The 27,889-nt window shown below is 51.6% G+C and overlaps 1 protein-coding gene across 2 annotated transcripts; it reads right to left on the bottom strand.

The window, feature by feature from the left end:
• Positions 1–671: 671 nt before the first annotated feature.
• On the bottom strand, positions 672–22,169 carry RNASET2 (ribonuclease T2). 2 transcript variants are annotated; one of them, XM_082405817.1, is made up of 10 exons: positions 22,001–22,168; positions 21,671–21,838; positions 18,687–18,747; positions 15,760–15,815; positions 14,385–14,442; positions 10,890–10,963; positions 6,655–6,768; positions 4,217–4,259; positions 2,656–2,727; positions 672–1,854 (listed from the first exon to the last, which is right to left on the bottom strand). In XM_082405817.1, exons 2-10 carry the CDS (start codon positions 21,745–21,747, stop codon positions 1,663–1,665), a joined length of 747 nt encoding a protein of 248 aa, XP_082261943.1. In that variant the 5' UTR covers positions 21,748–21,838; positions 22,001–22,168; the 3' UTR covers positions 672–1,662. The 2 variants fall into 2 exon arrangements, with proteins under 2 accessions (XP_082261943.1, XP_082261944.1); XM_082405818.1 differs by lacking the exon at positions 21,671–21,838 and having other exon boundaries at positions 22,001–22,169.
• Between the last annotated feature and the right edge of the window lie 5,720 nt (positions 22,170–27,889).

The following is a 27,889-nucleotide window of genomic DNA, read 5'->3' as shown; positions in this document are numbered from 1 at the left end:
ATGCACTATTTAAAAAAAACCTTTATGCTATTAGAATCAATCACACTTGCTTGTTAGCTAATAATAATTATACAACATGAAAAAGCAGACTTTATTCCTGTGTCACCTTTCATAGTGATTCAATTTAATACGTTAATTTTTAAAAAATTATTGTTTATTTATTTTTGGCTGCATTGGGTCTTCGTTGCAGCGAGCAGGGGCTACTCTTCGTTGCGGTGCGTGGGCTTCTCATTGCCGTGGCTTCTCTTGTTGCGGAGCATGGGCTCTAGGTGCGCAGGCTTCAGTAGTTGTGGCACGTGGGCTCAGCAGTTGTGATTCGCAGGCTCCAGAGCACAGGCTCAGTAGTTGTGGCTCACGGGCTTAGCTGCTCCGAGACATGTGGCATCTTCCCGGCCCAGGGCTCGAACCTGTGTCCCCTGCATTGGCAGGCGGATTCTTAACCACTGCGCCACCAGGGAATTCCCAAGGTTATTTTTTAAAGATAGGATTATTTTGAAAATATGGTTTAAGTGCTTAACATAATGCCTGGCACATAGTAAGTTCTAATTTAAGTATTTGTTAAGTAAAAGAAACAGGGCAGTATCAACCTGATTAAGACAGAGTGTTCGGCGTCATAGTTTAACCCACACAGCTTAAAAACATTTTAAAGAAGGACAGAGACTGGGGAGAAATAATGTTAAAAGGTAGTTTTAATAAAGCACAGGAAGTCCACTTCACAGACCATTTTAGATATCCTCATTTTACAGGTGAAATGCCATTCAGCAGGTAAGGACCATGCCTGCAGCAGCCCCCGAGCCTGGGACTCGCATCATCTCTGAGACAAGCCCTGTCACCAGGCATCACTAGCCAAGGATGCAGCCGGCTCCTGGGGCCACGTCAGCCCCAGCGCCCTAAGGCCTGATGCTGCCTTCCGACAGAAAGGAAAGGAAAGCGGATACAGACTGACCTGCAGCATTTCTGGTCTGCAGGGAGGAGCACCCACTGACCGGGGGTGCTGGCTGGCACTCGGTCATGCGCCCAGGCTTCCTCCGGCGAGAAGAGAGAAGCCTGCAGCACCCCGCCTCCCCGCCCCTGCTGCCCCCCCCCACACACAGCATCTCACCCTCAGAGGACACGCCCATGCCCACCCATGCCAGGTCACCGAGGGAGACGCTGGTCGGTGACCACGGAACAGGAGCCAACAGCCCTGAGGTCGGAGGTGGAGATGCCCTCCTGTGCGCCCCCTGCGAGGCGGCCCGGGCTCCTGCTCGAGGGCTGGTCCCAACGGCCCCCCAGGAGTACTCAGAGCGAGAAGGCAGCTCACTGAGGGACACAGGAGAGAGTTCTCCTGAATCGGTACCATGTGCCCAGACTTGTCTTCCAAGGCTGCCACAGAGATTGATAAAGGAGAGAAAAAGAAAACCATAAGCTTTACTGCAGTCACAAAGCAGCCAAGAGGCGGGGAACTTTCCTCCCTTTCAACGTACCCAATGTTCACCCCATCTTTACATGTACCACGAAAATCAACTCCCAGACACGGAGTGCGAAGCAAAACAAACACAACAGGCTTAGGTAAAGGAGGCTGTAAACAGGAGATTTCACTGCGGAGCTGCTTTGTGAAAAGCGGTGGTTTGTCAATTCCTCTTGCTTTTCAAAATAAAGACTATTTACAAAATGTGGGCATCAGTGATCGGTCTCGTTGAGTGCGGGGTAAAAGAGGACGCCGTCCTTGCAGACCTCCAGCCCCAGGCTCGCCGCCGGCCTCGCTTCCGGCCCTCGGGGCGCCGGCTTCCCAGGATCCATGCAGTTCTGCAGCTGCAGGTCCTTGGAGAAGCACACCTCAATCTGCGCGAGCAGCTGCACCTCCTCGCCGCCCTGCAACGGGGAACAAAAGACGCTTCAGAATTCAGGCCGGATCCTCACGACGGTTCTATGATCAGCGCGTTTTAGAACTTGGAGAAAAACAAAAGCGGTGGCTCCGGACCTAGGACCCATGTTCCAGGAGCAGGACCCTAGCTCCAGCGGTGAAGGGGGGCTGGGGCCCAAGGCGGCACCTGTGGTCACCATCCAGCCACTCCCCTGCGCCAGCCTGGCAGCGTGCGGGAAGGGACCCCACTTTCAGCTTAGAAATTTACGCATCGGCAAAGGTGCGCGCAGACACAGCCGGCCACACCGCGTCTGCGTCACAGTCCCAGGAGAAGACATGGCTTTTTGTAGATAAGTAGGTAAACAGCACCCTATCGCTAAATGAATTTAAGACTTTATCAGCTGACAAAAGAAAGCACACTCCATCTATAAGTTGGACAGGTAACTACAGCTGAAATGTCTAAGACTAACAATGCAAACACAGAAATGTTTAACTGCAAAATATACCCACACTGCTTCGCCCCTACTGCACCACCCCTCTGGAATGGGAGCTTTCTTGTTAGGGGGAAGCTGCCAGAAAACAAGCCCCATCCTAGTACGGTATCAAAGGACAGTTTGTTATTTCAAAGTGCGCACACACACACACACACACACGTGCGTGCCCATGCACACACAGCACAAGCCCGTTTGCACACCCACACATATACCACTCTGTCCTGGGAACTCCACGGTGAGGACAAAGCTCTCAGAAAAACTGAACTTGTCTTCTTGATAGGGACAGAAAGGATGACAGAACATCACACGTCTGACCTGTTTTGGAAGACACTGGACTTTGGGCACGACTCCGTACACACTGACAAGGGCATCTTTAATATCTGAAATCTGAAATTAGATACAGTGCATTAGAAATGAAACTTCAACAGAGAAAATGAACGGTTCTGTTCTACTCAGAACGAGTGACACTGGTTTCCGCTCTCACGAGCGCAAACAACCGACGACAGCGTCACCCCCCTGAGCTCCCCTGGCTCACAGACAGAACTGGAAGATGCTGGTGAATGCGCTGCCCCACCCCCGAAGGAGACCAGGCTGCCCCCTGGGGCTCCCCGCTCCAGACCGGAACCCACACAAGATGCTCTACACGGGTCTCCGTTCTCCTCGCTGTCCTGATACAGGGCCTGGAGGCCGGGTGCAAAAGCAGAAGCTCTCCTGCTAGGAGATCAGAGGTCAGGACCCGGCCTGTGCTGTGCATCACGCTACTTCAGACACCGAACCTAATGCCTCCAGCACAGAGAAGGAGCTCAGAAAACACGTGCTGCCACTGCTGCTTTTGCCAGAATCGAAATCAGTTCTCTGAATGTCAAGTTCTGAGCAAGGATGTAAAAAATTCCCTGTATGTACTTAAGCGGGAGTCCAGCTGAAACCAAAGGGGCCTGCGAGCACACTGCCTCCCGGCCTCCCGGCGGGACGGACAAAGGGCGGCTGACACTCCTGAAGGGCGCTGTTCCCTCCGGTCCCTTCTCTCCAGGGAGGGACGAAAACAGCAGATACAAAGAGCAAGACCCGAGTGCAGATTTAGCTCAGACACTGTCAGGAGACCGGAATGATGGTCCAGTATCCAGCCACGACACCGGAACTCAGAACTGCAAAAGTCAGTGACTTTCAGGCTTTTCTATATCCACACCTTCAGGCTTTTTTATATCCACACCTTCAGGCTTTTCTATATCCACACCTTCAGGCTTTTTTATATCCACACCTTCAGGCTTTTCTATATCCACACCTTCAGGCTTTTTTATATCCACACCTTCAGGCTTTTTTACATCTGCAAAGGGCCACAGAGCAGAGGCTTCAGGCCCGTGGCGTGGCGGCCGCCGATGCCAGGGGTGGCCTGGCTGAGCGCAAACACAGCTGTGCTCACACAGAGGGGGACCCTGGGTGGAAGCAATCGCCCTCTGTAGAGGCCACCAGCCACTAGGCTCTGACATGTTTAAATTTCTGGTTTTCTCACGCAACAAAGCATAGTTATATCATAAAAACAAATGTTCACTTTCTTCCTCAAACTATCATAAAACGGTGGTTTCCAACTACATACTCCACCTGCCTCTTCAGAACCCGGGACACACTTCTCACCATGAAACCACCAATCTGCTTCAAAATCACCGGTTTAAGTAGCCTTTAGTTTACACTCAAAACACAGAGGAAAACAAGATTTAAATAAAACCTATTTAGAAACATAACAGTCAGGTCGGAGGGACTGGTTTGGGTCGCTTTAAAACCCGAGTGTAGCTCACAGGCTGATGGGACACTTGAACGTGGCCAGGTGTCCCCAGTTAGCGGGTACACATTTGATTAAGAAGCTGAAAGCAAGACTTACCTGGTAGTAAGTAGATGGTGTTATCCCCAATTTTTGGAGCATGCTAAAATTTAAAGTAAAAAAAAAAATAACTGTATAATGAAGGTCCATTTTCCTTTCTTGTTCTTACCATATTTCACAGTAAAAATGAAGACACTCTTAAAGGAAAGTGTGTACTTTGTATTACCTGGGGCAATAAATCTGTTCACAAGGGCAGCACATAAATGGTGCTCCGGCCGCCTGGACCTCCCCTTACCCTGGGCGCACGCGTGTCTGATCTGGGCCCCACTTCCAGCACCGGAACCTCTCGGCAGTGGTTCGGATGGCCGCGACCAACTGGAGCTGCTATCACATAACCACCCATCTGCCACGCCTGTCCTAAACGATAGTTAGCAATTGATTTTGGATTCTAGCCTTATTCTAACAACCTTGCGTTTGGTCAGATCTTTAAAATACATTCAATCTCTACAGCCTGGAATCACTTCCTAAAGCACGTGGTTTTAACCAGCTCTAGTGAATGCTAATCATAGTATGATATGGTTAACTTACTAAATGATAGAGTATGGCATAAAAATATTCTCAGATTAATAATTCCAAAAATGCTCTGTATCCCCCATCACGCCTCTGGATTATCCCAGCTGTGACCATGCGGAGAAGATGCAGGGACCCCAGGCGCTGACATCATCAGACAGGGGTCTGCCTGAGGGAACCAGGACTCTAGCCAGGCCCTGCCTCCTTCACTCATGGTTTCTGGCAAAAGCATTAACGAGACAGTTTCTCTAGAGACTGCACATCGGTGACCTATGGATCTTTGCTGTGTGGTCCTAGAACAAGCGGGAAGAGGTCCTTGAAGACACACACCCACTGCCTGTCCTTGCGCTGTCACCGTAGGATAAATGCCAGATTTCAAACACTTTATGCCCCCCAAATGCAAAACTTCTCAATGATTCTTAAGTATTTATTACAAGTTGCAGTGATATTTTGGATATATTGGGTTAAACAAAATACACTATAAAACCAATGTTTCTTTTTGCTCTTTTTAATTAGGCTACTAGAAAATTTAAAACCACGTATGTGGCTTGAGTTCTATTTCTTTGGGGTAACACTGATCTAGAGCCCTCCTGGGTTAGGGCATCACGGAAATACGGCAAAGAGAGAGAGAAATATTGGGGGAAACTTGGCATCTAGACCAGGATAGAGCATAATTTTTCCTACCGAGTTAAGATTAGTTTGGCATTAATCCCCTGGTCCATATCTGTGGGTAATCTGAGACGTTCGGTTCAGGATACTTCACATTTTTCCAGGTTTGCTACCTTTATATTATAAATTGAATTTAAAACGGCTACTTTATGATAACGTGACAGGCTTACCTCTGAGAAAAAGACAATCTGTAGTAATGGTTTATAATCAGAGAAAAATAGAAGGGATGTTTAAGTTTTGACTCAATTTTAATCTTGTGAGTACTAAGACTTTAGGTTTTCCTTGGAGAAACTGGGAAAGAATAGGATTTCTCTACGGTTGTTCTATCTAGTTTTTAACAGACATTCTGTTCCCAGGAGAGCCTTTCACTCCACGGTCCCCTGTGAACACACTCCAGTGATTCCAGAGTTCAGCAACTTCGCACCTGTGTGTATATAGGTAAAGCCACCGACATTCAAAAAGGGTTAAGCAGGAGGTCCTTAATAAATAGCTGTTGGATGAAGGGATGAATTATTCAGATATTTCACTTTAAAACTTTCAGCATGTCGGTTTATTCCCCTTTTCCTGTTTGATTCAATAGAACCTGGGCTGCAAAAAGGAATGAAACTGGGTCATTTGTAGAGACATGGATGGACCTAGAGAGTGTCATACAGAGGGAAGTAAGTCAGAAAGAGAAAAACAAATGTCGTATAATAACGCATATATATGTGGAATCTAGAAAAATGGTATAGGTGATCTTAGCTGCAAAGCAGAAATAGAGACACAGATGTAGAGAACAAATGTATGGACACCAAGGGGGAAAGGGGTGGGGTGGGAGGAAGTGGGAGACTGGGACGGACACATATACACTACTGATACTCTGTATAAAATGGACAGCTGATGGGAACGCACTGTATAGCACAGGGAGCTCACCTGGTGCACTGTGGTAGCCTAAATGGGAGGGAAGTCCAAAAGGGAGGGGATATCTCTATGTGTATGGCTGATTCACTTCGTTGTGCAGTGGAGGCTAACACAACATTGTAAAGCAACCAGACTCCAATAAAGATTAATTAAAAAACAAAACAAAACAAAACCTGGGCTGCAGAGTCGGCTGGGACTCACGCTGCTCACGAATTGGGACCGTGAGATCCGTAGTGGAAACAGAGGGCACCTTCCTTCCCTCGGGGGCTGGTGGGTGGGAGGCAGGGATGCTGCTCCGGGATGGGGGTGACCTGGGGAGTGGGGTGCGGAAGGCGAGGCTACAGGACCAAGCCACCCACCTGTTCAGGGCAAGCGCCTTAGACAGATCCAGACTTTTGCCGAAGTATTTCTTCTGGGAATTGAGGGCTTCCAGCTGGGCGGCGCAGGTCCCATGCTTCTCCCACTCATGCTTCCTGTAAGGATGTTTTTTAAAAAATCTCTGGTTAAAAAGTAATGAAACTGGGCTTCCCTGGTGGCGCAGTGGTTGAGAATCTGCCTGCCAATGCAAGGGACACGGGTTCGAGCCCTGGTCTGGGAAGATCCCACATGCCGCGGAGCAGCTGGGCCCGTGAGCCACAACTACTGAGCCTGCGCGTCTGGAGCCTGTGCTCCGCAACAAGAGAGGCCACGACAGTGAGAGGCCCGCGCACCGCGATGAAGAGTGGCCCCCGCTCGCCGCAACTAGAGAAAGCCCTCGCACAGAAACGAAGACACAACACAGACATAAATAAATAAAAATAAATAAATTTAAATTAAAAAAAAAAAAAAGTAATGAAACTACCGCCCAGTAAACCGTCTGCGGGGCTCCTCTTCGTGCAGGGCATTCCCGGACAGGCACGCTGCTGCTTTCACAAAGCGGGAGGGGTGAAGTTCCTCACCTCAACACGGGCCCCCCACCCCGCTCAGGACCGAGGCCCCTGAACCCAGCCCGAGCTCCACGGGCACTCGTCACCGCTCTTCAGGCGTGCCTCTGCTCATGAGCTCCAGCTCGCTTCTACAATTAGCAACAAACCCGAGCTGAGAAAAAAGAGAGCACCATCGTCCAGGCACCCACAGAATCACACGGCACTGGGCGTCCTCCCGGAAAGCCAGGGCTCGACAGCCAGGGCATTTCACAGGAGCGGCTGAACAGCCACTTCTAAGCCACTGGCACAGAAAAGGCAGGTTCACTAATCACCAACACTGCCTGGGGCCAGTTCCCCACTTGCTTACGGCGTAGACGTCCGTCTACACGGACGCCTATGCTGAAGCAACAGCCCAGCCAAGTGTCTGCCAACAAGCGGCTATTTGTATTCAAGAAAAACATTGCTATTGATCATAATTCCTCACATTTTATCAAAGATTAAAGTTTTACAAAATGTCTTCCCATTCTTCATTTGATTCTCACAACTCTGCAAAGTGAAAACATTATTGCTGGTTTAGAAATGGGGAAACTGAGGCTCAGAGGGGCTGGCTAGGAACCTGGCTTACCTGCCACCCGGCCAGGTAGCCCCTGACCTGCACCCAACCCCACGCTCAGGGCCCTTCCCACTGCCTCGCGCTGCCATCCTATCAATCGCTGAACGTAATTTATACTCACTCTAGAATGATTGACAACTTGTCAATTCAGATGTTAACCACAGTTGGCATGGAAAAACAAAACGGGCATCAGCTTTCCTCAGCTTTATCAGTGATTAATTCATGAGGAGTTCACAAAAAATGTTCATGCAAGCATTCAAAAGGTACCCACGTGCAGAAATACAATCTAAATGTGCACTAATTCTTTGATAACATCACCCAGAGTGCCAACTCTAAGTGACTGCAATAGCTGTAAGTTACAAGTCTCTCAGACCTAAGAAAGCCATGAGGAAAAATAAAAGTAGATAAGTAATTAACTTTCTTCATCTAGAATAGCTTCCAGGGTGATGTATTTGATAACTTTCTAAATTCTATGAAGTAGAAAAAGGAGACTCTTTCCAGCTAATTGAACATGTAACTGAATTATGGGTGCCTCAGTTTCCGTAGGACAGGGGCAGCAGTTCTAGAACGTCCTGCAGGGGCTGTTGGAGAAGTGAGGGGCTGAAGCTCACAGAGCACGTCACACACGCCCAAACATTCCTAGACTGCAATAAACAGTCAAGATGTCCACTGCTGTTATTTTTGGGGCAAGTTTTTTTTTTTTTTTTTTAATTTTATTTATTTATTTTTGGCTGTGTTGGGTCTTCATTGTTGCACGCGGGCTTTCTCTAGTTACGGTGAGCAGGGGCTACTCTTCGTTGCGGTGCGTGGGCTTCTCATTGCGGTGGCTTCTCTTGTTGCGGAGCACGGGCTCTAGGCACACGGGCTTCAGTAGTTGTGGCTCACGGGCTCAGTAGTTGTGGCTCGTGGGCTCTAGAGTGCAGGCTCAGTAGTTGTGGTGCACGGGCTTAGTTGCTCCACAGCATGTGGGATCTTCCCGGACCAGGGCTCGAACCCGTGTCCCCTGCCTTGTCAGGCGGATTCTTAACCACTGCGCCACCAGGGAAGTCCCCCTGGAGCAAGTTTAACTCAACAGACGTTTGAGATAAGAGGATGCTAAAGTCCTGATATTACTGTGGTTCAAAACATCGAATCACACATCTTTTGGAATCGGACACTTTCCATTTAACACGAAATTGTCTGTCACCAATCAGACGCGACTATGGTGTGGCCCTCTCAGCCCCAGCAGGCGGGTGAGTGGTGTCACGTCACCCTCCACCATGGCCTGGCCTGGCCTGTCTCGGGGATGAGAGGCAACGATTCCTGCTGAGGCCCAGGGACACCATCCACGGTGAGGCTGCATCGCCAACCAGGGATGACCAAACTCGCGCGCTTTTTCTTACAAGAATCAAAAAACCAACAAAAATCCTCCCTTGCAGAGGGTCGTGCACATAGTATTTTCCAGGATGGCTGATTGTGTTAATAGATTTAATCTTAGGGAATTATCTTGAGCACCAAGTGATACCAAGACCCTCTCCTTCGCATATGTGATTCCTATTTGAGATTGAAGAGAGAAGTTTTCGGACGTGAGCCTGCCCCTTAAGGACAGGAGAGGCCGGGATGCCTCCATGGACACTTTATCACCTGCACACCAAGGCGACCTGGGCCACAGCTGCCCAGGTGCAGTAACCAGGGAGCCGGTAACGGCAGGGCCACGTGAGCTGAGTCCACATCCAAAGGCATAAATGTTAGCCAGAGTGTGACATTACCTTTTTCATTTAGAAAAACAGTTTTTAAGTGCATAATTTATCCTGAAAAGGTAAGTCATTTTGCCTTTATTAGAACACAAAGTTGAATGTGTGTTCTGCCCACACCATCGGATCAAATGTTGAAGGACTCAGCTCACGGGAGGCCATCTCTGTGTACGTTTAGTGATGTATTTTTAAGCCACTTGACACAAATCTGATTGACTCTATCACGGAACATCCTAACAACTGGAAATATTCTCTTTTGTTCACTTAGTCACCAAAGACTCTGCTCTGAAGTATACTGTGAAGTGCTATCTGAAATTTTTTTATTGTTTTTCACTATTTGAACTCATCAAGGCCATAATCTACTTTGAAACCGCTTTCTAGAACACAGGCCGCACAGAGCCAGCACTGGAGACCTGGACCGCTCGTCTCCCGAACTTTCACGGGGGGCTTCTCTCTTCCCTTGCAGGGGGCACGGCAGCCTCCAGACCCAGACCCGCGCGTCCTAAAACACCTCTCCCTGCCACACACCCTCGAGTGAACTCAAACCGAACACCAGTGACCCAGGGGGCCAGACGTCACTGTCACTCCATTTTGTTTCAAAAAGCTTTTCTCCAAATTTAACTCTTCCTGAAGAGTCTACACAAAAATATTTCAAAGTTAAATTAATCACTTTGGACAAAATCTGATTCACTGTCACGTGAATTATAAATTGCCATCCTGCAGTGAGGGAGAAAATGAAGAATTATCTTTGGTTAATGTAATGCAAATAAAAGGAATGTCAACTTTATCTTCTCCAAAAGCAACGATTTAAAAAGGTCTATTGAATTAAACATAGCACGTTTCTCCTCGGCTCAGCTCCCGCTGAACTGAGGACACTGGGACGGACGGGGCTCAGCCTCCGTGAAGACCTCACCTTCTCTCCGCCCTGAGTCACAGGAGAGAGATCACTGTCTTGTGAGGACGTCTTCTTTTGATCTATTTCAGGACAACATCTCCATTTCTCTGAGAAACATTCTCTCCTGTCTGATTTGGAGCGACGGCGTCTTAGATATGCAAGTATTTGGCTTAATTAAGCCTCAGTAGAGGAAGTTTTTAAAACGAAGTAATGAACGATCTAACAGATTAAAAAGCAAGTTGACAAAGTAAATTCTACCTGCCCTCATTTTTCATCCGTTGAAGACCAGCTCCAAAAATGGCACAGCAGATGAGAGGCCACTCCAGCTTCTGAGCCTCAGGAGACAGGTTCTACGTTACCTGTGCTCCCGTAGTTCCATCCGGAACAGCCCCGAAGCTCTCACACCTGTGCGTCAAGGCTCGTGACGGCCCCCAGAAGTCAGACTCACCACAAATGGAGGCTGCGGTTAGGGGACGGATGCAGCAGATCAGGCCAGTGTGTCTTCATGTCCGGCAAAAGGTCCTGTGCATAGTGACAGCAGTGATAATAAATCGAGGCAGGACCTAACAACGCAAAACCCAGAAGGCAAATCTGGGAAACTAATACGTTAACAGAACTGAGCTCTGTGAATTAATAACGCTCAGGTGAGTAAAATGATTCTGGGTTTATTTTGCATGAAGTGTTTCTTAAGACAGATCTAAACGTGAAATCTGGGTAATCGTGAAAGTGTATTTGAAAATACCAGCTCTGACAGGTGAACGGATTAAACAAATTGTGTCCATCCAGATAATGGGATATTATTCAGCACTACAAAAATGAGCTATCAAGCCATGAAAACACGTGGAGGAACCTTAGTACATATCACTGAGGGAAAGAAGCCAACCTGAAAAGGCTACCTACCATATGATTCCAACTACATGACATTCTAGAAAAGGCAAAACAATGGAGACAGTGAAAGTCAGGGGCTGCCAGGGGTTGAGGTTGGGGAGGGATGAACAGGCTGGGCACAGGGGATTTTTAGGGCAGTGAAACTACTCTGCATGCTATTATAATGGTGGACACATGTCCTTACACATTTGTCCAAACCCATAAAAACCACACAACACGAAGAGTGAACCTAACGTAAGCTACAAACTTTAGTTGGTAATAAAGTATCAATACTGGTTCATCACTTGTAACATGTGTACCTCACTAACGCCGACGTTTTGACTGGGGAACGCTGTACAGGGTAGGGGCATGGGGGGAAGTGTATGGGAACTCTGTCCTTTCCACTTAAATTTTCGGTTTTAGGTTTCTAAAACCGCTCTAAAAAATAGTGTCTACTAATGAAATCAAACACAAAATACAAGTTCTCGCTCTCCCTAGAGAAGAGCTCGTCTGGGCTGGGCAGTCTTAGCGCTACAGTCACCTTAAACTGAGCAGCGTTCAAGTTTACTTTCCAATTCCCACACACCCAGGACGCCAGAAAAGGTTCCATTAAATAAAGGTGTGTAAACAGGCCCAGGATGACCTCACCTTCTCAGTCCTGCCACCACTCCCGCCGCGATGGGTCCTTCCCATCAACCCAGCAGCTATGAACCAATTTCACACACCCCCCCCGACCCCGCACAGCCGGACATCTCCCGGACGCTGCCCTCCCCGACTGTCTCCATTCCCACCTACCCTCCGCCTGCCACAAGCTGGCTTCAGCCCCCATAGCCCTCGGGGGAGCAGGGTGACGATATAATTTATTGCCCAAACTAGGCTGCTTTTGTTTGGGACAGATGCTAGATTGGACATCCTGCTACAAAGCAAGTAAAGCGGCACTGCTCTGAACAAAGGGCAGCTGCCGGTCACCTCCTGGCCTGGGCCCGCAAGCCCTCCATCCAAAGGGCCCCCCGCCTTCTCTTCAGGAACCCTGGTTACACTCCTTCGCGAAGCTCTCTCCGCATGGCCCTTGTCCCTCCTGCTCTAAACACCGGGGCTACTGGAGGCTTGTCCCTGCCCGCTCCACGCCACCCCGTCCACACTCACACGTACGGCTTACTGGCTGCGCTGATGCCGAAGTTCATCCCCAGCTCAGACCTTCCCTCCTGACACACCTTCCCTACCTGGATGCTTGCAGGGCACTTCACACTCAATGTGTCCACAGCCGACCCTCGGTCCCATCTGCCAAGGCCCGCTCCCCTGGGCCGGGGAAGGAGGCTGACACCCACCTAGTTAGACAAGCCCCCACCCAGAGTCGGTCCTGCCTGCTGCTTCCTCCCCCTCCATCCCCACAGCCTCCGTCTATTCAAGGCTCCTGGCCTCTGGCAGGGACCCTGCAGAGCCTCCTCACTTAACAGGCAGGCAGCGGGGCAATCACAGAAAAGTCACACTGGCTTCCTTCACTCTCCAGCTTGAATGCTTCCAACGACTTCCCTCTGGGTCTTCACGCAGACAAACAATCCTTACCCAGTACACAGGCTCTGCAGGACCTGGCCCTCAACGCTGCCCCGGCCCACTGCTCACCCCCCAGCCACACTGGCTTCCCCCATTTTCTCAAAAGCTCCGTCTACCCCGGGGCCTTTGCACGTGCTCCTGCCCCAGCCTTCCTCTCCCGTCTCCTGGTTAAGTCGGATTCCAGCCCTCTATCACCTCCTCAGAGGAGCCTGGCCCAGGTCCACCGTCCTAAGCTCTAAGTGCTCTCCCCCCAGGCACCGCGCTTGTCACCCTGTGACGTGTGTGCTGGCTCCCGGCTGCAGGCAAGGTGGGCCGGAAACCTCGTCTGGCTCTGCTCCCCGTGTCCCCAGCCCCCGGCCCGGTGCCCACTACACTGCAGGCACGCAGAACACTGTTATGAGTAAGTTAACCTGGATGCCGCTGCAGGGTCACGAGACTCTCACCAGGAACGTCAGGGGGGGTCGAAGTCAGCCCGGGAAGAGAAAAGTATGTCTGAGGAAAGAGACCTCGCCAGGCTTTGGGGCCCCGGCCTCTCAGGCCTCCAGGCTCACAGCACTGAAGGTCCTCGTGAGAAGGAAAGAGGAGGAAACAATTCCATTTGGACTAGAACCTGTGATGGGCTTGGAACTAATTACCTTGTCCTCCTGGGGGCCACATACTCCTGGAAAGGGTCCGTAATTCTAGCAAATCCTAATTCTACCCCATGCTTTCAGGGAGGCCTCAGTAACCGCACAGGCCCTGCCCTGTAAATCCAGGTACTAGTTACCTTGACAGCTGACTAGTCACACATGAGGGGTTGTCGGCACCCCGTGGAGAGGTGAACACACGCGTGTGCACGTGTGCGCGTGCAGGTGTGTGTGCACGTGCGGAAGGGGTGTCTGCTACCAACTCTCGTATACCCCAGTGCCAGGAGTCCCGCTGTGCCACGAGCCTTTGGCCTAGAAACGCCCGCCGCTCCCTCACTGCTCACGGGGCCCACTGAGAAACCCGCCCTGCCCGCGGCCAGCAAGGACGGCCTGGGGGCCACGGCGCCTCTGCAAGCCAGGGCCGCGCACACACGCCCGAGCACACGCCGAGCGGCCGGGGGTCCCGGAGCAGGGATGACGGGCCGCGGGCTGGGGCCAGGGTCACCCCACACAGTCACTGCGGCGCTTCCGGCCCGGGGCAGAGGAGGATTTAACTAAATGCAAATCGTATTTAACTTGTGGGACTATTTCAGATATCAGTAAATGCTGGTGAATACATCTTAAAACATGACTTTGAGGGCACACTTAGAGCAGGAATGAATCTATTGGGAGATTGTGACTGACACGTACACGCTGCTCTATTTAAAATGGGTAACCGTAGCACAGGGAACTCTGCTCAATATTATGTAACAAACTAAATGTGCAAAGAATTTGAAAAAGAGTAGACACATGTGTATGTATAGCTGAATCACTTTGCTGTACACCTGAAACTAACACAACATAGTTAATCAACTATACTCCAATATAAAATAAAAAGTAAAAAAAAAAGTTAATACCTTGATCTCTTCTGGATTAAAATGCCAGGATCGGTTACATCCTTCACTTTTATCAGGCCTTGAAATTAAAATTGAAAAAATAAAGAGAAATTAGCCTTGGTTGGGCTGGTTCCAAACGGCATGAGAAAACACCTGCGTTAAGGTCTGTAGAGAACGAAAGGGAGGTGACTTCTAACTGGGAATTCCTTCTGCCACGTGAGTCATGCTCGGGCACCAGCGGTCACTATTGGAGTTTCTTTCAAAGTGGAAAGTCATTCAAAACATCCAGGCACGATGCAAACAGGCCGACTTCCTAGCAGAGAAAGCAAAGTAAACAAGCCGGTAGGGGGCGCCCCGGAGCTGGCCCGGCGGGGATTTCTGGCCGGGTTCTGAGTCTGCAGATCTCCACTCATCAACCACAGTGTGAGAAGAGCATGAGTTCCCGTCTCTTTAAAGGCGTCGAGGATTAATGGGACAACATATGTATCGTGCTCAGAAGTGCCTGGTGACGCCTTAAGATTGGCTGGTATGTTTCCTTTAGCACCGAGCACGTGTACCCTCCCGACCTGTGCGTGTGACGCTGTCCTCACGCGTCTAATTCTGGACGTGTCAACTCTCAGCCTCCGCCTGCAGCTGACATCATGAGGGACCAAACCTGCTTTCTCCAGGGTCGGCAGGCCGGCCCGGCACCCGAGACCAGGCCAGCTCCCACGGCGCTGGGTGCTGTCCCCCAGCTCAAGGACAGCCGAGGACGTGAGCACAATCCCAGAAACCCAAAGGCGGGACGAGGCCAGGTCCGCAGGCCCTGGTTTAATTTGCTTCCTGCTGACCCCCTGTCCCTGCGGGATGAGCAGCCCAGCAAGAGCCACTATGGCCCTCCTCTCTGGGAGAAGCGGGACCAGGCCGATCCCTTCGGGCAAATTAGCACACACGGTTTAACATCACAAATACACGCACAGACAACAAAAAAATAAACAAAATGCAGGCAAAACCAGAAAAATAAATTTGGGTGTCTGTGAAGTGTGTATACTATACATACACACCATATATATATGTAGTATACACAAATTTATTTATTTATTTATTGTTATGCATTTACTTATTGGCCCCAAAAGAAGCAAATAAGAAAATTAAGATTTAGTGATCTAAAATGTACTGAGAATCCTTAAACGCATATTTAAACTAGACTGTTCCTGTTGTATCAAAACAGAACTCAAGTACAGCAGAAGTAGGGTTATGTTAGAAAGACTAAAGATGCTTCTCAATAAGGATCTGGTCTACTGAGTAAACTCCTAACAGAAATCACAAGTATACATATCAGGATCAGACTCAAGCTAGATCTCCAGGCCAGCCAGCTTCTGAAGCTGCTGAAGTTTTAAACGCATGAAGTACTTGCCATAAGCCGTGTATTGTCCAGTAATCTGGGGGGTCTTTGCAGTGGTTCTTAACTTCCTATGGAGAAAAGACAGAGAAGACAACTAACTGGTTTGTTGTTTGTTAAATACACTTAACAACCTTCCTGTCTTTTGACAAATGTCAATGAGATCCAATACAGGACTAACACGAAATAAGTTCTGTGGTAATTTACCATAAGCAATATTCATGAGAATACCACGGGGAGGGGGGCGGCTGGATATTTCATTTGAAATGAGTGAACCAACGATTTGGAAAACAGAATTTAATAGCTACTTTTGTTCTTTTTATATGCTTGAAAATTAAGTCAATCTGATGGATACACTCATACTTACCCATGAATAATTTTCTTGTCATACAATCAAAAATGAGAACAAGAGGCTGACGGTATCCTGCTAAACTCAAGTTTGTTCAGGCACCAGGCCCAAATACAACAGTGGAATAATAAGTATTGAAAATTTGGAGCCAAGAAAAATGCCAAGGTGAGAATAGGAGCATATCCTTAACATTAAAGATAAACTCATAGAGATAAAAATCTCAGTGTAACACTTTTTAGGGACCTCCAAATTGTTTAGCTAAAATGGGCTTTTTCCAAAACCATAATCCCCTCAGCTATCAGGCAGTGGGCCAGAAGCCAGGCCCGGCAGCCCCGCAGTAAATAAGCAAATGAACAGTACATGCCGGGTCTGGCAAGGAGCCGGAGGCATCCTGCTTGTGTGCAAGCCCTTCCTGTTCGAATCACCTTCTGATGTAGGGAGGCTGCTGCTTTTTACGGTTGGTCTGGAAATGAGGGCAGGCCTGGTTTAGGTGCCTGAGACGTCTGATGTGAGGAGGCTACAGAACAAGTGGGCAGAGGGCAGGAGGACAAAGTGTGGGGTCAGAGCGAGAGGTCGCGGACTTCATCTCATCCCCAAGGAAACCACAGCCAAAGCAGGTGGGCCCTTTCCCACGGTGCAAGGCTGGGGACGGGCAGAGACAGGCCCCAGCGGGGATTTTCTACCTCAGCTCCACGCCCAGCATCTCAGATGAGCCTTTACGAGGGGAACTGAGGTCAAGGTGCCGCTTTCTTTCCCGCGTCAGCAAGTATTCGTGAGGGGCCGTGCTGAGCACTGAGGATAGACCTGTCCCTGCACCTGTAACGCGTACATCGCTCACGGGGGCAGGAGCCCAGAGACGGCCCTGTCCCCAGGATGACACTGGACCGGGATAGCAGGACCCCTGTCATGGCCGCCCTGGATCGAAATGAATCCCCTACCAATGATATTTTGCTAGTAATTGATTTTTTTCATCTCATTTCTAAAGCCTCAAGGCGGGAATGCACTTCCATGCATATTTAGTCAGCACACAGGAACACCCACAAGTTTCGTCCCAGGCCCTGAAGGCAAATCTCCCAGTGTTACCCAGGGTAGGAGCTCCACACACAGGTCCTTCCTGAAGGAACCCACGGCTCCCACGCGTCCTCACTACGTAGGAGTGAGAGCTAGATTCCCAACAAAACTGAAAACAGCTTACAGGCAACTCCATTCTACCCACCGCCAACTGTCCTCCCTACCCTGGAGCAAAGAACCAGCACCAGAAGGAGAAAGACACAGGAGGTCGTAAAGTTTGGGAAACTACAACCAGAGCAGTCTGATACAGTAAGAGATCCCCTGTTAGAAATGAGTTTCCAGGGGCAGCGTGGTGGCTGCCAGGGGCGGGGGCTGGGGAGACGGGGAGAGAGATGCTCCTCAAAGGGCACAAACCTCCAGTTATAAGATGAACAAGCCTGGGGATCTAACGAACAGCATGGTGATCGCAGCGAATAATGCTGTTTCATGCACTTGAATGCTACAGAGAGAGTAGACCTCAAATGTTCTCACCACAAGAAAGATGTGGTAACCGTGTGATGGGAGGGGGGTGGTAGCTAATGCTATGGTGGTGAGGCTTTGCCATTTATAAATGTCTCCACCTCCCAATACTTAAAAGAAAAGGCCTCAAAATTGAGAATTTTCAAGTCAAAATTTCAGAAACACTGTCAATAAAATTAGGGCCAGCTCAGCAATATGATGAAACGACTTTAGAGTCGTGGCACCAATACCAGGATCAGCGCGACAACTGCCCCCAAGATGGACGGGGGGGACACGGCCCGCAGGCAGCAGGAGGGGCGCCAGCTGGCTGCTCTCGGGTGAGAGCCTCTGCAACACACTCTACAAGGACACGGGCGCCAGGCGAGGCAGGGCCAGACGGAGGCCACCCTGAAGGAGGGAAGGCGCCACCTGTGCCGAGCTGAGCAAAGGAGGCCGGCAAGGCTCCGGCGGAGACTTTTAATGAGACTTGCAATAGCGGAGGGAGGGGACAGGTCAAGGCCTGTCCCCGGAGGGCATGCTGAAGTCCTAACCCCAGGCCCCTCTGAATGTGACTTTATCTGGAACAGGGTCTTTGCAGGTGTCATCAAGTTAAGAGGAGGTCAGACTGGATGAGGGTAGGCCCTCAGTGCAATCCCTGGGGTTCCTGTAAGAAACAGACACACGGATGGAGACCACGGCGTGGAGGCGGGGCAGAGGCCGTGCCTACAAGCCAAGGAGCGCCGGCACCGCCACAAGCCAGGAAGAGGCGTGGACCACACTCTCCCTCGAAACTTCCGGAAGGGACCTGCCGCACCTTGGTTTCAAACTTCTGGCCCCCAGAACTGGGAGAATACATTCGTGATGCCTGAGCCAGCCACCGCCGTCCGTGGGTCTGAACCCCCAGAACCTCGTGCAAGGCCCTCCCCGAGGGACGGTCTCCGGCCAGGAAGGCGCCGCCTCGTGGGGCAGGACAGTCCGGGAGGTTCCGTCGGCAAGAGGCGCTCAGCGAGGAAACCTGCTGGGCGAGCTCCTCGTCACGGGGTGGGGGTCACAGGTCAGAGGGGCCGGTCGAGGCGGAACTCACCTTGCACACCGTCGCAGGCCAGTGGTGAACCATGATTAGTTTATGCCACTCGTGGCTGTCACTGTTAAAAGACAAGGGATGTTATTTTTCAGGAGCTTTTTAAAAAGTTACAGAAAGATCAATTCATCCATCCACTCACGCCAGCGTTCATTCGGGGAACACGGGGCGCCCGCCGCAGGCCAGGCGCTGCTGCTGCGGAGGCGGCCCTGAGACGGCTGGGGGCCCGAGTCCCTACCGTCCCGCAGCGCACCTGCCAGCGAGGGGGACGACGGCCGTGGCGACCGAGGACGCACGGGGACGCACGGCGCTGAGGGCCAAGGACTACGACTGAGGAGGACGGCAGGCCTGCCAGGTGGGGAGAGGGCTGAGATTTTTTGGATCAGGCAGCCGGGATCCCCCCGCTGAAGGGGAGCAGAGAGCTGCAGTGAGGGAATGAACCAGAAGGCGCCCTTCTCCTCAGGTGTTCACGCGGTGCACACACAGACCCCTTACCCCTCGGCAGCATTCGTGAGACCCAGAAGCCTGAGAACAGAATGGTTTCCGTAGCTCACGTGGCCACGGAACCCCACCTCGGGTGGCACGCGAGGCTGCTGTCACCACCCCACCCACCGGGAATCTTTACTCGTTCTCTGCAGGATGGGTGACGTCTGAGCCTAGGGGCTCCTTCCCACGTCCCCGTGAAACCCACCCGTCCCTCCCTGAGACTCTCCATGAGGGGCGTGGAGTAGCATTCACACGGGGGACCCCCCTCCCACCAGGTGTGCGAGGCTCAGCACACACAGAGACAGGCAGAGAGGCCGGCTGGCGGAATCCTCGCCGTACAGACGGAAGACAGCAGCAGCAACAGGGGATGCAACTCGAGCAGACACGTAATTCAGGATAAATGCATTTTTAGAAGGAAAGACTCAAGAGCAAAACAGTATTCAGTTCTCACACATTAGTTCTGTCAACAGTTGAGTACGGCTGAATAAGTAGAGAATTCACAATATTTCAAAACTTTTTTCAGCCTGAACTAATGAGCAAGCGCTCAGTACAAGAGAAAAGAGAAGAACTGCAGCAGGAGCATTAGAGCTGGGAGAAGCACTAGAAGAGGTTTTTTTGGTTTTTTTTTTCTGGGTACGAAAACCTTATTTCGCATAGGTGGAAACTGAGGCTGGAAGGTTAGGCAGATGCCAGGAAAACTAAACCACCAGTATGCAGTTTACAATAAAACTACCAAGACTCACAACGTCTGTCACACAATAACCACCCACCACCCAGAGAGAAACATCCTCCCAAAGCGGTGGAGACGCTGCCTGTGCTGTAAAGAGAAAGAGGCCCTGGGGGAACACCCGCTGACCTGTGAGGCCCTCAGGGTCGGAATCACCCTCATGTTCTCGAAACCATGCCTTGCTCGCCAACTGTATCAGTGGCATGAATCGTGAGAATCAGCTGGCGGTGACCGCATACTACACATACTACAGCCTAACGTCTTCGCTGACATGTACTGATTACTATCGGGCAGGCGTGGTTCTAAGCACATTCTGTACTTTAACTGATGTCTCCTGGCATCAAGGATAGGAGGCAGGTGCTGTTACTCTCTCGACTTGAGGATGAACGACCTTGATGGAGAGCTCCAAGGTCCTACATCTGGATATGAGCTAGCAGTTCATACTCAACCCGTACACCGCACTACCTCGCCGATGATACACTCTTAACTTGATAGCAACAGTTAATTAATGTAGCTCTTTTTCAGAAAATACACTTTCTGGGAAAACTGAAATTTAATGTTACTTTTTAAAGTGATAAAACAGCAACGGTGGTTCATTAAAAAAGAAAAACAATTTACATTCCCACCAACAGTGCAAGAGGGTTCCCTTTTCTCCACACAGCCACTACGGAGAACAGTATGAAGTTTCCTTAAAAAACTAAAAACAGAACTACCATATGATCCAGCAATCCCACTACTGGGCATATACCCTGAGAAAACCATTAATTCAAAAAGACACATGCACCCCAATGTTCACTGCAGCACTATTTACAATAGCCAGGACATGGAAGCAACCTAAATGCCCATCAACAAACAAATGGATAAAGAAGATGTGGTACATATATACAATGGAATATTACTCAGCCATAAAAAGGAACGCAGTTGGGTCATTTGTAGAGATGTGGATGGATCTAGAGACTGTCATAGAGAGTGAAGTAAGTCAGAAAGAGAAAAACAAATTTCGAATATTAATGCATATATGTGTAATCTAGAAAAATGGTACAGATGAACCTATTTGCAAAGGAGAAATAGAGACACAGATGCAGAGAACAAACGTATGGACACCAAGGGGGGAAAGAGGGGGGTGGGATGAATTGGGAGACCGGCATTAACATATATACACTACTATGTATAAAATAGATAACTAATGAGAACCTGCTGTATAGCACGGGGAACTCTACTCAATGTTCTGCGCTGACCTAGATGGGTGGGATGGGGGGAGGGGTGGGAGGGAGGTCCAAGAGGGAGGGGATGTGTGTATACATACAGCTGATTCACTTCTTCGTCATACAGCAGAAACCAACTCAACGTTGTAAAGCAGCTATACCCCAGTTTTTTTAAAAAAGAAAACTGACCTTTTCCCAGGCCTGCGAAGTAAGTATGAAATCCGTTAACTGGAGCATTACCCAAATAAGACAGAAGAAAATTAAAATCTGGTTCTCAAATCTCGGTCTCCACTACAGAAGTAAAATGAGACTCCTCTCCCAGACAGCCTGTTTACCCCTTCAACTGTCAGCTGCAACAGAAAGGATGGAAAGAGGGAACGAGAGGGAGCGGAGGAAGGGCGAGAGAAAGAAACCTGGAAAGAGGAACCACGACCACCTCGCCAGGATCTTACCGGACCCTGGACGGAAAGCGTGCGCGCACCGCCCCCGGGAGACGCTCGGAAGCTCGGGGCACCCGTGTCCCCCTGCAGGCCCTCCCGCCCCCCCCACCCCGCCCCTCCGCAGCTCACCTCCTCCAGAGCCCGCGCGCGCCGCCCAGGCAGCACAGCGCCAGGCACAGGGCGCCCAGGCGGGCCGCGGGCTTCATCGGCCGAACCCGGCGGAGGACCCCGCAGGGGCACCAAGGCGCGGCCTTCCGAGGGCGCGAGGCCGTGTCCAGCGCCAGGCCCTGCGCTTCCCTGAAAAGGGACAGATTTCCTTAAGACGACCGTGCACCGGGCCGGCGGCCACCGAGCAGCGCGGCCAACCCCCGCCCACGGCCGAGGACGCGGCGGGCCCCCGAGAGGCGCCGGAACCCCGCCCGCCGACCACCGGGAGCCCCAGGGGCCCCGCCGCCTCACCGGGCCCTCCAGGCGCACAGCACTCCCGGCCCGCGCGCACCGCGATCCTCGCCGCGACCCTCGCCTGCACCCCGCGGCCCAAGCCGAGCCCTGCGCGTTTCCGCCCCGGGCGCCTGACGTCACGCCCCCAGCCCCGGACTCGCCCTGGGCGCCCCAACGCCACGCCCCTGGGCGACGGACGCGCGCCCGGCTGGCGAACGCGCCACGTGAGGCCCCGACGCCACGCCCCTTCCGGAGGGCACGCCCCTTCCGGGAGGACACGCCCCCATCGGGAGGACACGCCCCCGGCCCAGGTCCGTCGTTCTGCCCACGCGCCTCTCTGACGGGGCTTCCCTTTCGGTCTAGTTCCCGGCCGCCTTTGGCCCGGACCCGTGAAGACGACTTTAAAGCCACCTTCTGTGATGTCCTCGGTGCCGCGGCCCCTCCTCCCGGCGTTGAGCTGCCCGGGAGCCGGTGCGGTCAGGGCCACGTGGCCAGCCCGTCAAGGAGTGGGACAGTGTGTGGAGAGAGCGGCTTGGGGCCGCAGAAAAGGGCGGGGAGGAGGCGGCCCCCTTGGGGCCAGGCTGTCGTCAAGGAGGTGCGACCCTCGGGCCCCAGCAGGCAGAGAGGCGCGTGTGGCACGTCCTCCCCACCACAGGGCCTGTTGGGGCAGCCCTCGATCCCCGGGCAATCATGTCTGGCCAGCTCCAAGACCGCCCTCGATCCCCGGGCAATCATGTCTGGCCAGCTCCAAGACCGCCCTCGATCCCCGGGCAATCATGTCTGGCCAGCTCCAAGACCGCAGAGAGCCCCCTACCGTGACCCCACGCGATTCCCTTGGTCTCTGCTCCATTCACATGGGCCTCGCTGTGTGCAGCACTTCATAGACTTAGAGCAGCAGGACGTCGGGGCTGAGCCTGCCCCCAGGAGCAACGGGCAAACGGCAAATCAAGCCTGTGCCCGCACCCTCCTCCAACCACACAGTGCATGTCCTAGGTCTAAGAACCAGGGAAGTTCAGATCCATCAAAGCGACGCTCAGATCCATGGGCGGGAGAGAGGGAGGCAGTGGACGCCTGTGTGACGGCCTGCCCACCTCTGCCACATCCTGCGCAGTCCCGTATCCACACTCCTCCTCCTGCGTCCTCAGAAACTAACCCTCGGAGATTGCCAGCGGCCTCCTACCTGCAAAGAGTGCCTGGCCCCTGGGCTCTCTGTGGCTCTGTCAACCTTCCCTTTCCCCTCTGCTGCCAAGGGGTGGGCAAACCAAGTGGCACCGTAGGTGCCCTCCCAGGTACAAAAGCCTTTCTGGGTCCCCATTTCTTGTTTGTAGCAAAAGGCTTCAGCCTCCTAGACCTTCCCTGAGCTCCAAAGGGTGGATTCAAGCAGTTACTAATTAGGGAAGTGAAGGCACACAGAAACAGAGGAAAAGCAGTCAAGAAACAGCCGTGCAGTGATAAAGAAAAGTCCTAGTTCCTCCTCAAGGGATAAATATATATATATATACACACACACATATATATGTATATATGTATCGATATATCTTTCTCTACAGGAACTGGGGCCGCCACCCAGGTGGAGGATGGTAACTTCAGGCTGAGCACAAGATTCCTGGAGCCCCGCCCTGTTACCTCATCACCAGTCAATCAGAAGAAGTCACACACCCCGCAGCCCTCACTCCAAATTTTGCCTATAAAAACTCTTCCCCGAAAACCATTGGAGAGTTCGGGGTTTTTGAACACAAGCTGCCTGTTCTCCGTCCTTGGTCCTGCAAAAAACCTTTCTCTGCTTCAGATTCCCATGTTTGGGTCTGTTTGGCCTCCCTGCATTGGACAACAGTGGCTCTACAGTCAGGTGTGGATCTAATCAGGTCACTCCCCTGGAGAAACTTTCTGTGTCTCCCCACTGATCTCTGTTTTTTTTTTTTTTTTTTTTTTATGGCCATGCAGCATGCAGGATCTTAGTTCCCTGGCCAGGGATCGAACCCACGCCCCCTGCAGTGGAAGCACAGAGTCTTAACCACTGGACCACCAGGGAAGTCCTCCCCATTGGTCTTTGGATGAGCATCAAAGTTCTTAGCCTGCTAGGGCCTCAAAGCTCAGCAGACCAGATCGCTGTGCAGGACAGAAGTGCACATCCATCCCAGAGGCCCTGGCTCCACCCCACAAACGCTGGCCTTGTCATTCCTCAGCCATTGTCTCTGCTAAGATGCTCCCCTCACACCATCCCCATCCCCACATGCTACCCTAGTTAATGGCCGTTTGTATTTACCTTTTGAGTAAAATATGCCTTCCTCAGGTTCCTCTGCCATCCAGAACTGTCTAAATGCACGGATAACGTGCCCTCCGGCTTGTTACTCACCCACATAGTACACACCACTGTTTGAAATGAAATATGTGTGTGATTATTCCATTCACTTCTGTCTTTCCCTGTAAACTGCAAGTCAACACTCATATCTAGTTTACTCACCACCGAGTCCCCACTGCCTGGCATGATGGATGGGAAGTAGTAGGTGCTCAATAAAATAGCGCCTGTGGAAGGAATGCATGAGCTCCTCCGTGGTCCTATGCAGCGTTGTGCCTTTCTTGCCTTCCCCGTTTCTCCAACTGCTTGCCTCTTTCAGGCTCCTTTAACCACTTCCTCTAAACAACCTAGGCACACCCCACAATTCTGTCCTCTTCCCTCTCTTTTCTTTTAGGCTAGTATCCATTTCTTAAAACAAAATCACCTCCCATAATCCTAGTTCTCCCTCGAACCATGGTCCATCTGTGTAAATCTCTCCTCCGTGGGGAGGGTTTTCCTGACCACAGCCAAATAAAAACAGAATCTGACTTAGAAAAGATTTTATTCTCGAGGATAGTGCAGGGGGAGGGGACTCTAGCAACAGGAGAAAGCTCTGACTTGAGGATCTGCAAGCTTCTCAAGGGTTAGGCAAAAAGGGGTTTCTTTACAGAGAGGGGTAAACACAGCTAGAAAGAACTGGGGGTGGGAGATGGGCTGAGAGGGTGGCTTCCTAGGAGAGGACGTCAGTAGGGGCCCCTGATGGCCTGCGTGTGTTCAGGAGGGGCTCCTGCTGGCTCTGGGTGAGGCTGGGCCAAAGGTCTAGGCCTGGAGGAAGGAGAGAAGCTGAACGAAAGGTCGGTTAATGAGCGTCATGTTCCGAATGACCACTGGGGACTGAAGTGAGGTGAGGAATGGGAATTCGGAGGGTCCGTGTCTGGCCTTGTCCCAGGTAAACAGGGGCGTCTTGCAGTCGTATCTGAGTCCTTGCAGTGAGCTGTTTTCTGGAACACAAAGGGCAGGAAGACTTTTTAACCTTTGCTGTGGTTCAGGATCACAGGCTCAAGTAAAATTCAGCATCGTCACCACTGGCTACTTCCCACTGCATCACCTTGTTTATTTTCAGCAAGGCTCTCTTCATCGCCTTTGAGTTTCCTGTTATCTCCGTGTTCATCCTCTCCACCCCTTCCCCACCCCAGCCCCCGGGGTGTATTGACCGTGAAGCTGATGAGGGTTCAGCTCAGGCCCCTCACTGGCATGGGCCTCCAAGGCCCTGTCCCTCATTTTGCATTCATGGGTTTTTGTTCCGGTTCTCAGTGAGGGACCTCCAAATTGTACAAGTTTTCAACCCCCAAACCTGGATCTGGACCTGGGATGTCATCTTGTTCAATGCTGTCCACCTAGCTAGATCCTAAACAGAGTAGAGGGAGAGTTCAATAAATGTACAAGAAAGAAGGTAAAGCACAGGGAACTGCATTGAATATCCTATGATAAAGCATAATGGAAAAGATATAAAAAAAGAATGTATGTATATGTATGGCTGAGTCACTGCTGTACAGCGGAAATTGACACAACCTTGTCAATCAACTAGACTTCAATACAAAAAAAAGTAAAAAAAAAAAAAAAAGAAGAAGGTGGGAGGGGCAGCTGGGGTCCAGGCCAAACTGAGGCTCTGGAAGCTGGCGAGCTGTCACAGCGACAGGTGGAGACGGCTGATGGCTGTAGCCTCAGGAGGTTGGGAGGAACCCGAGCGGTAAGCTTACGGGCTCCCACAGAGCAGCGTAGAAGAGTACAAATCATGCTGTTTAAGAGATGGAGTTAGCTTGTGAAGAAGCATGGCCACAGGAGGCAGGGGGCGAGATGGCAACAGCCATTTCAATGACCAGATCGGCCTTAAACCAGTGCTGATGGCTCAGACTCTCAGGAACCTTTATTACACAACTTCTTATGGATTTAACTCCCTTTGCTTTCCTGTTCCCAACTCAGGAAACACTGCAGGTCATACTGCAACAGCAAACACCTCCCAAATCTCAGGGCTTCACTAACTACACCAACAAAGGTCAATCTTTGCCCGTGTTCCAGGCTGGCGGTGGGTCAGGTTATTTTCACTCTGGGACCCAGGCTGAAGGAACAGCCGGAGCTGGTACCTGCCTTTCTAATGGCCCAGCGGTGGCAGAACCACACCCGGGCTCCGATCCCTCAGCATCTGACATCTGGTCTTCTATTCAAATTCTCTTGGCCAGAACATGTCACATGGCCAAGCCTGGTGACAACGAGGAAGGAAGTGTACACCTCCCACAGTGGAGGGCATTGTAGTCACAGAGCAAATGTTGAGCGCGTACGGGGAACGTCAGCCAATAGCTGGGAAAAGTAACATGGTCCACCGTCAATGAGGAGGCGGAAAGAAGGCCTGGAAAAGGCCAGTGGGCAAGCGGAGGGTGGGAGGTGGGCGCAGGTTGCTCGTCTGTGCTGGCCGGGGGTGTGCCCGTGCTTCCCCCCACAAGAGACGCCCGGTGGGCGGAGTAACAGGAACCACGGAGCAGCACAGATTTGGCCGAAAAGCCCCAGGTGGGCGCGCAGCACCCGCTGGTGGGGGACTTGTCAGATGCGAACTGATAAACACGAGCGCTCAGCTGCAGAGCAGGCACCTGTGCCGAACGTCAGAGAGCAAAGTTTTCCAACAGTGCTCTCCGCGCTGGCTGTCTGCCTTGGCTCTCGGGGAACAGAGCCCGGAGCTGGGGCCGCGTGGCCGGCAGGAGCCACGGGAGGGGCTTGCAGGCTGGGGTCCGCGCTCACCTGTACTGGCGTCGTCCAGGCCAGGGGAGGCTCAGGTGAACGGGGGCTGTGGGTCAGGTGTCTCCAGCGGTTGGGAACGGGCCTGTCTGGGGGTGAGTTCAGACTCTCCACTTATGACCTTTGTGACCTTGGTAAGCTAACTGGCTTCGAGAAGCCTCGGCTTCCTCATTTGTAAAATAGGAAAGCAACGCGCTCTGACGACCTGTCGTGATGATCAAAAAAGTGTCGTTAGTGGCTTAGTGAGAGCCCACTGCGCCTGGCACGTATTAGGAGCCCAGTGCCGCTTTGTTTCTTATGACAGAGCCTGTGGACCCTCACCTGGGAGGGAAGGACCTCAGGGGGCTCCTGGGGGTCTCGGCGATTCTGCCTTAGCCCTGAGCCTGGTGCCGGTGGGCGTTGGTTTTAGACCTTGTGTATTAAAAGCCATGACAGGAGAGAATGTCTCCAGTCTCTGTGGCATCTTTTTAGGTTCTGAAGCTTTAAGTAGCTTTGTCACACTTTGGGGACTCTTTCCTTAAAAACTCCTTTGCGGGGCTTCCCTGGTGGCGCAGTGGTTGAGAATCTGCCTGCCAATGCAGGGGACACGGGTTCGGGCCCTGGTCTGGGAAGATCCCACATGCCGCGGAGCAACTGGGCCCGTGAGCCACAACTACTGAGCCTGCGCGTCTGGAGCCTGTGCTCCGCAACAGGAGAGGCCGCGATGGTGAGAGGCCCGCGCACCGCGATGAAGAGTGGCCCCCACTCGCCGCAACTGGAGAAAGCCCTCACACAGAAACGAAGACCCAACACAGCCAAAAATAAAGATAATAACTAAACAATAAATTTTAAAAAAAATT

This window comes from Balaenoptera borealis (assembly GCF_965194805.1).
Source record: "Balaenoptera borealis genome assembly, chromosome: 9".
Taxonomy (NCBI): domain Eukaryota; kingdom Metazoa; phylum Chordata; class Mammalia; order Artiodactyla; family Balaenopteridae; genus Balaenoptera; species Balaenoptera borealis.
Note: the sequence above shows the minus strand (reverse complement) of the source record. Positions and strands in the feature narration are given on the sequence as shown.

Bases quoted from the DNA above. Each gene is read 5' to 3' on its own strand.
- RNASET2 (XM_082405817.1), bottom strand. From the start codon at position 21,747: ATGAAGCCCGCGGCCCGCCTGGGCGCCCTGTGCCTGGCGCTGTGCTGC. The intron at 18,748-21,670 runs GTGAGCTGCGGA...GTCTTTTAACAG, and splicing joins GCGCGCGGGCTCTGGAGGAG to TGACAGCCACGAGTGGCATA. The intron at 1,855-2,655 runs GTCAGACGTGTG...TCCCCGTTGCAG, and splicing joins TCCAGTGTCTTCCAAAACAG to GGCGGCGAGGAGGTGCAGCT.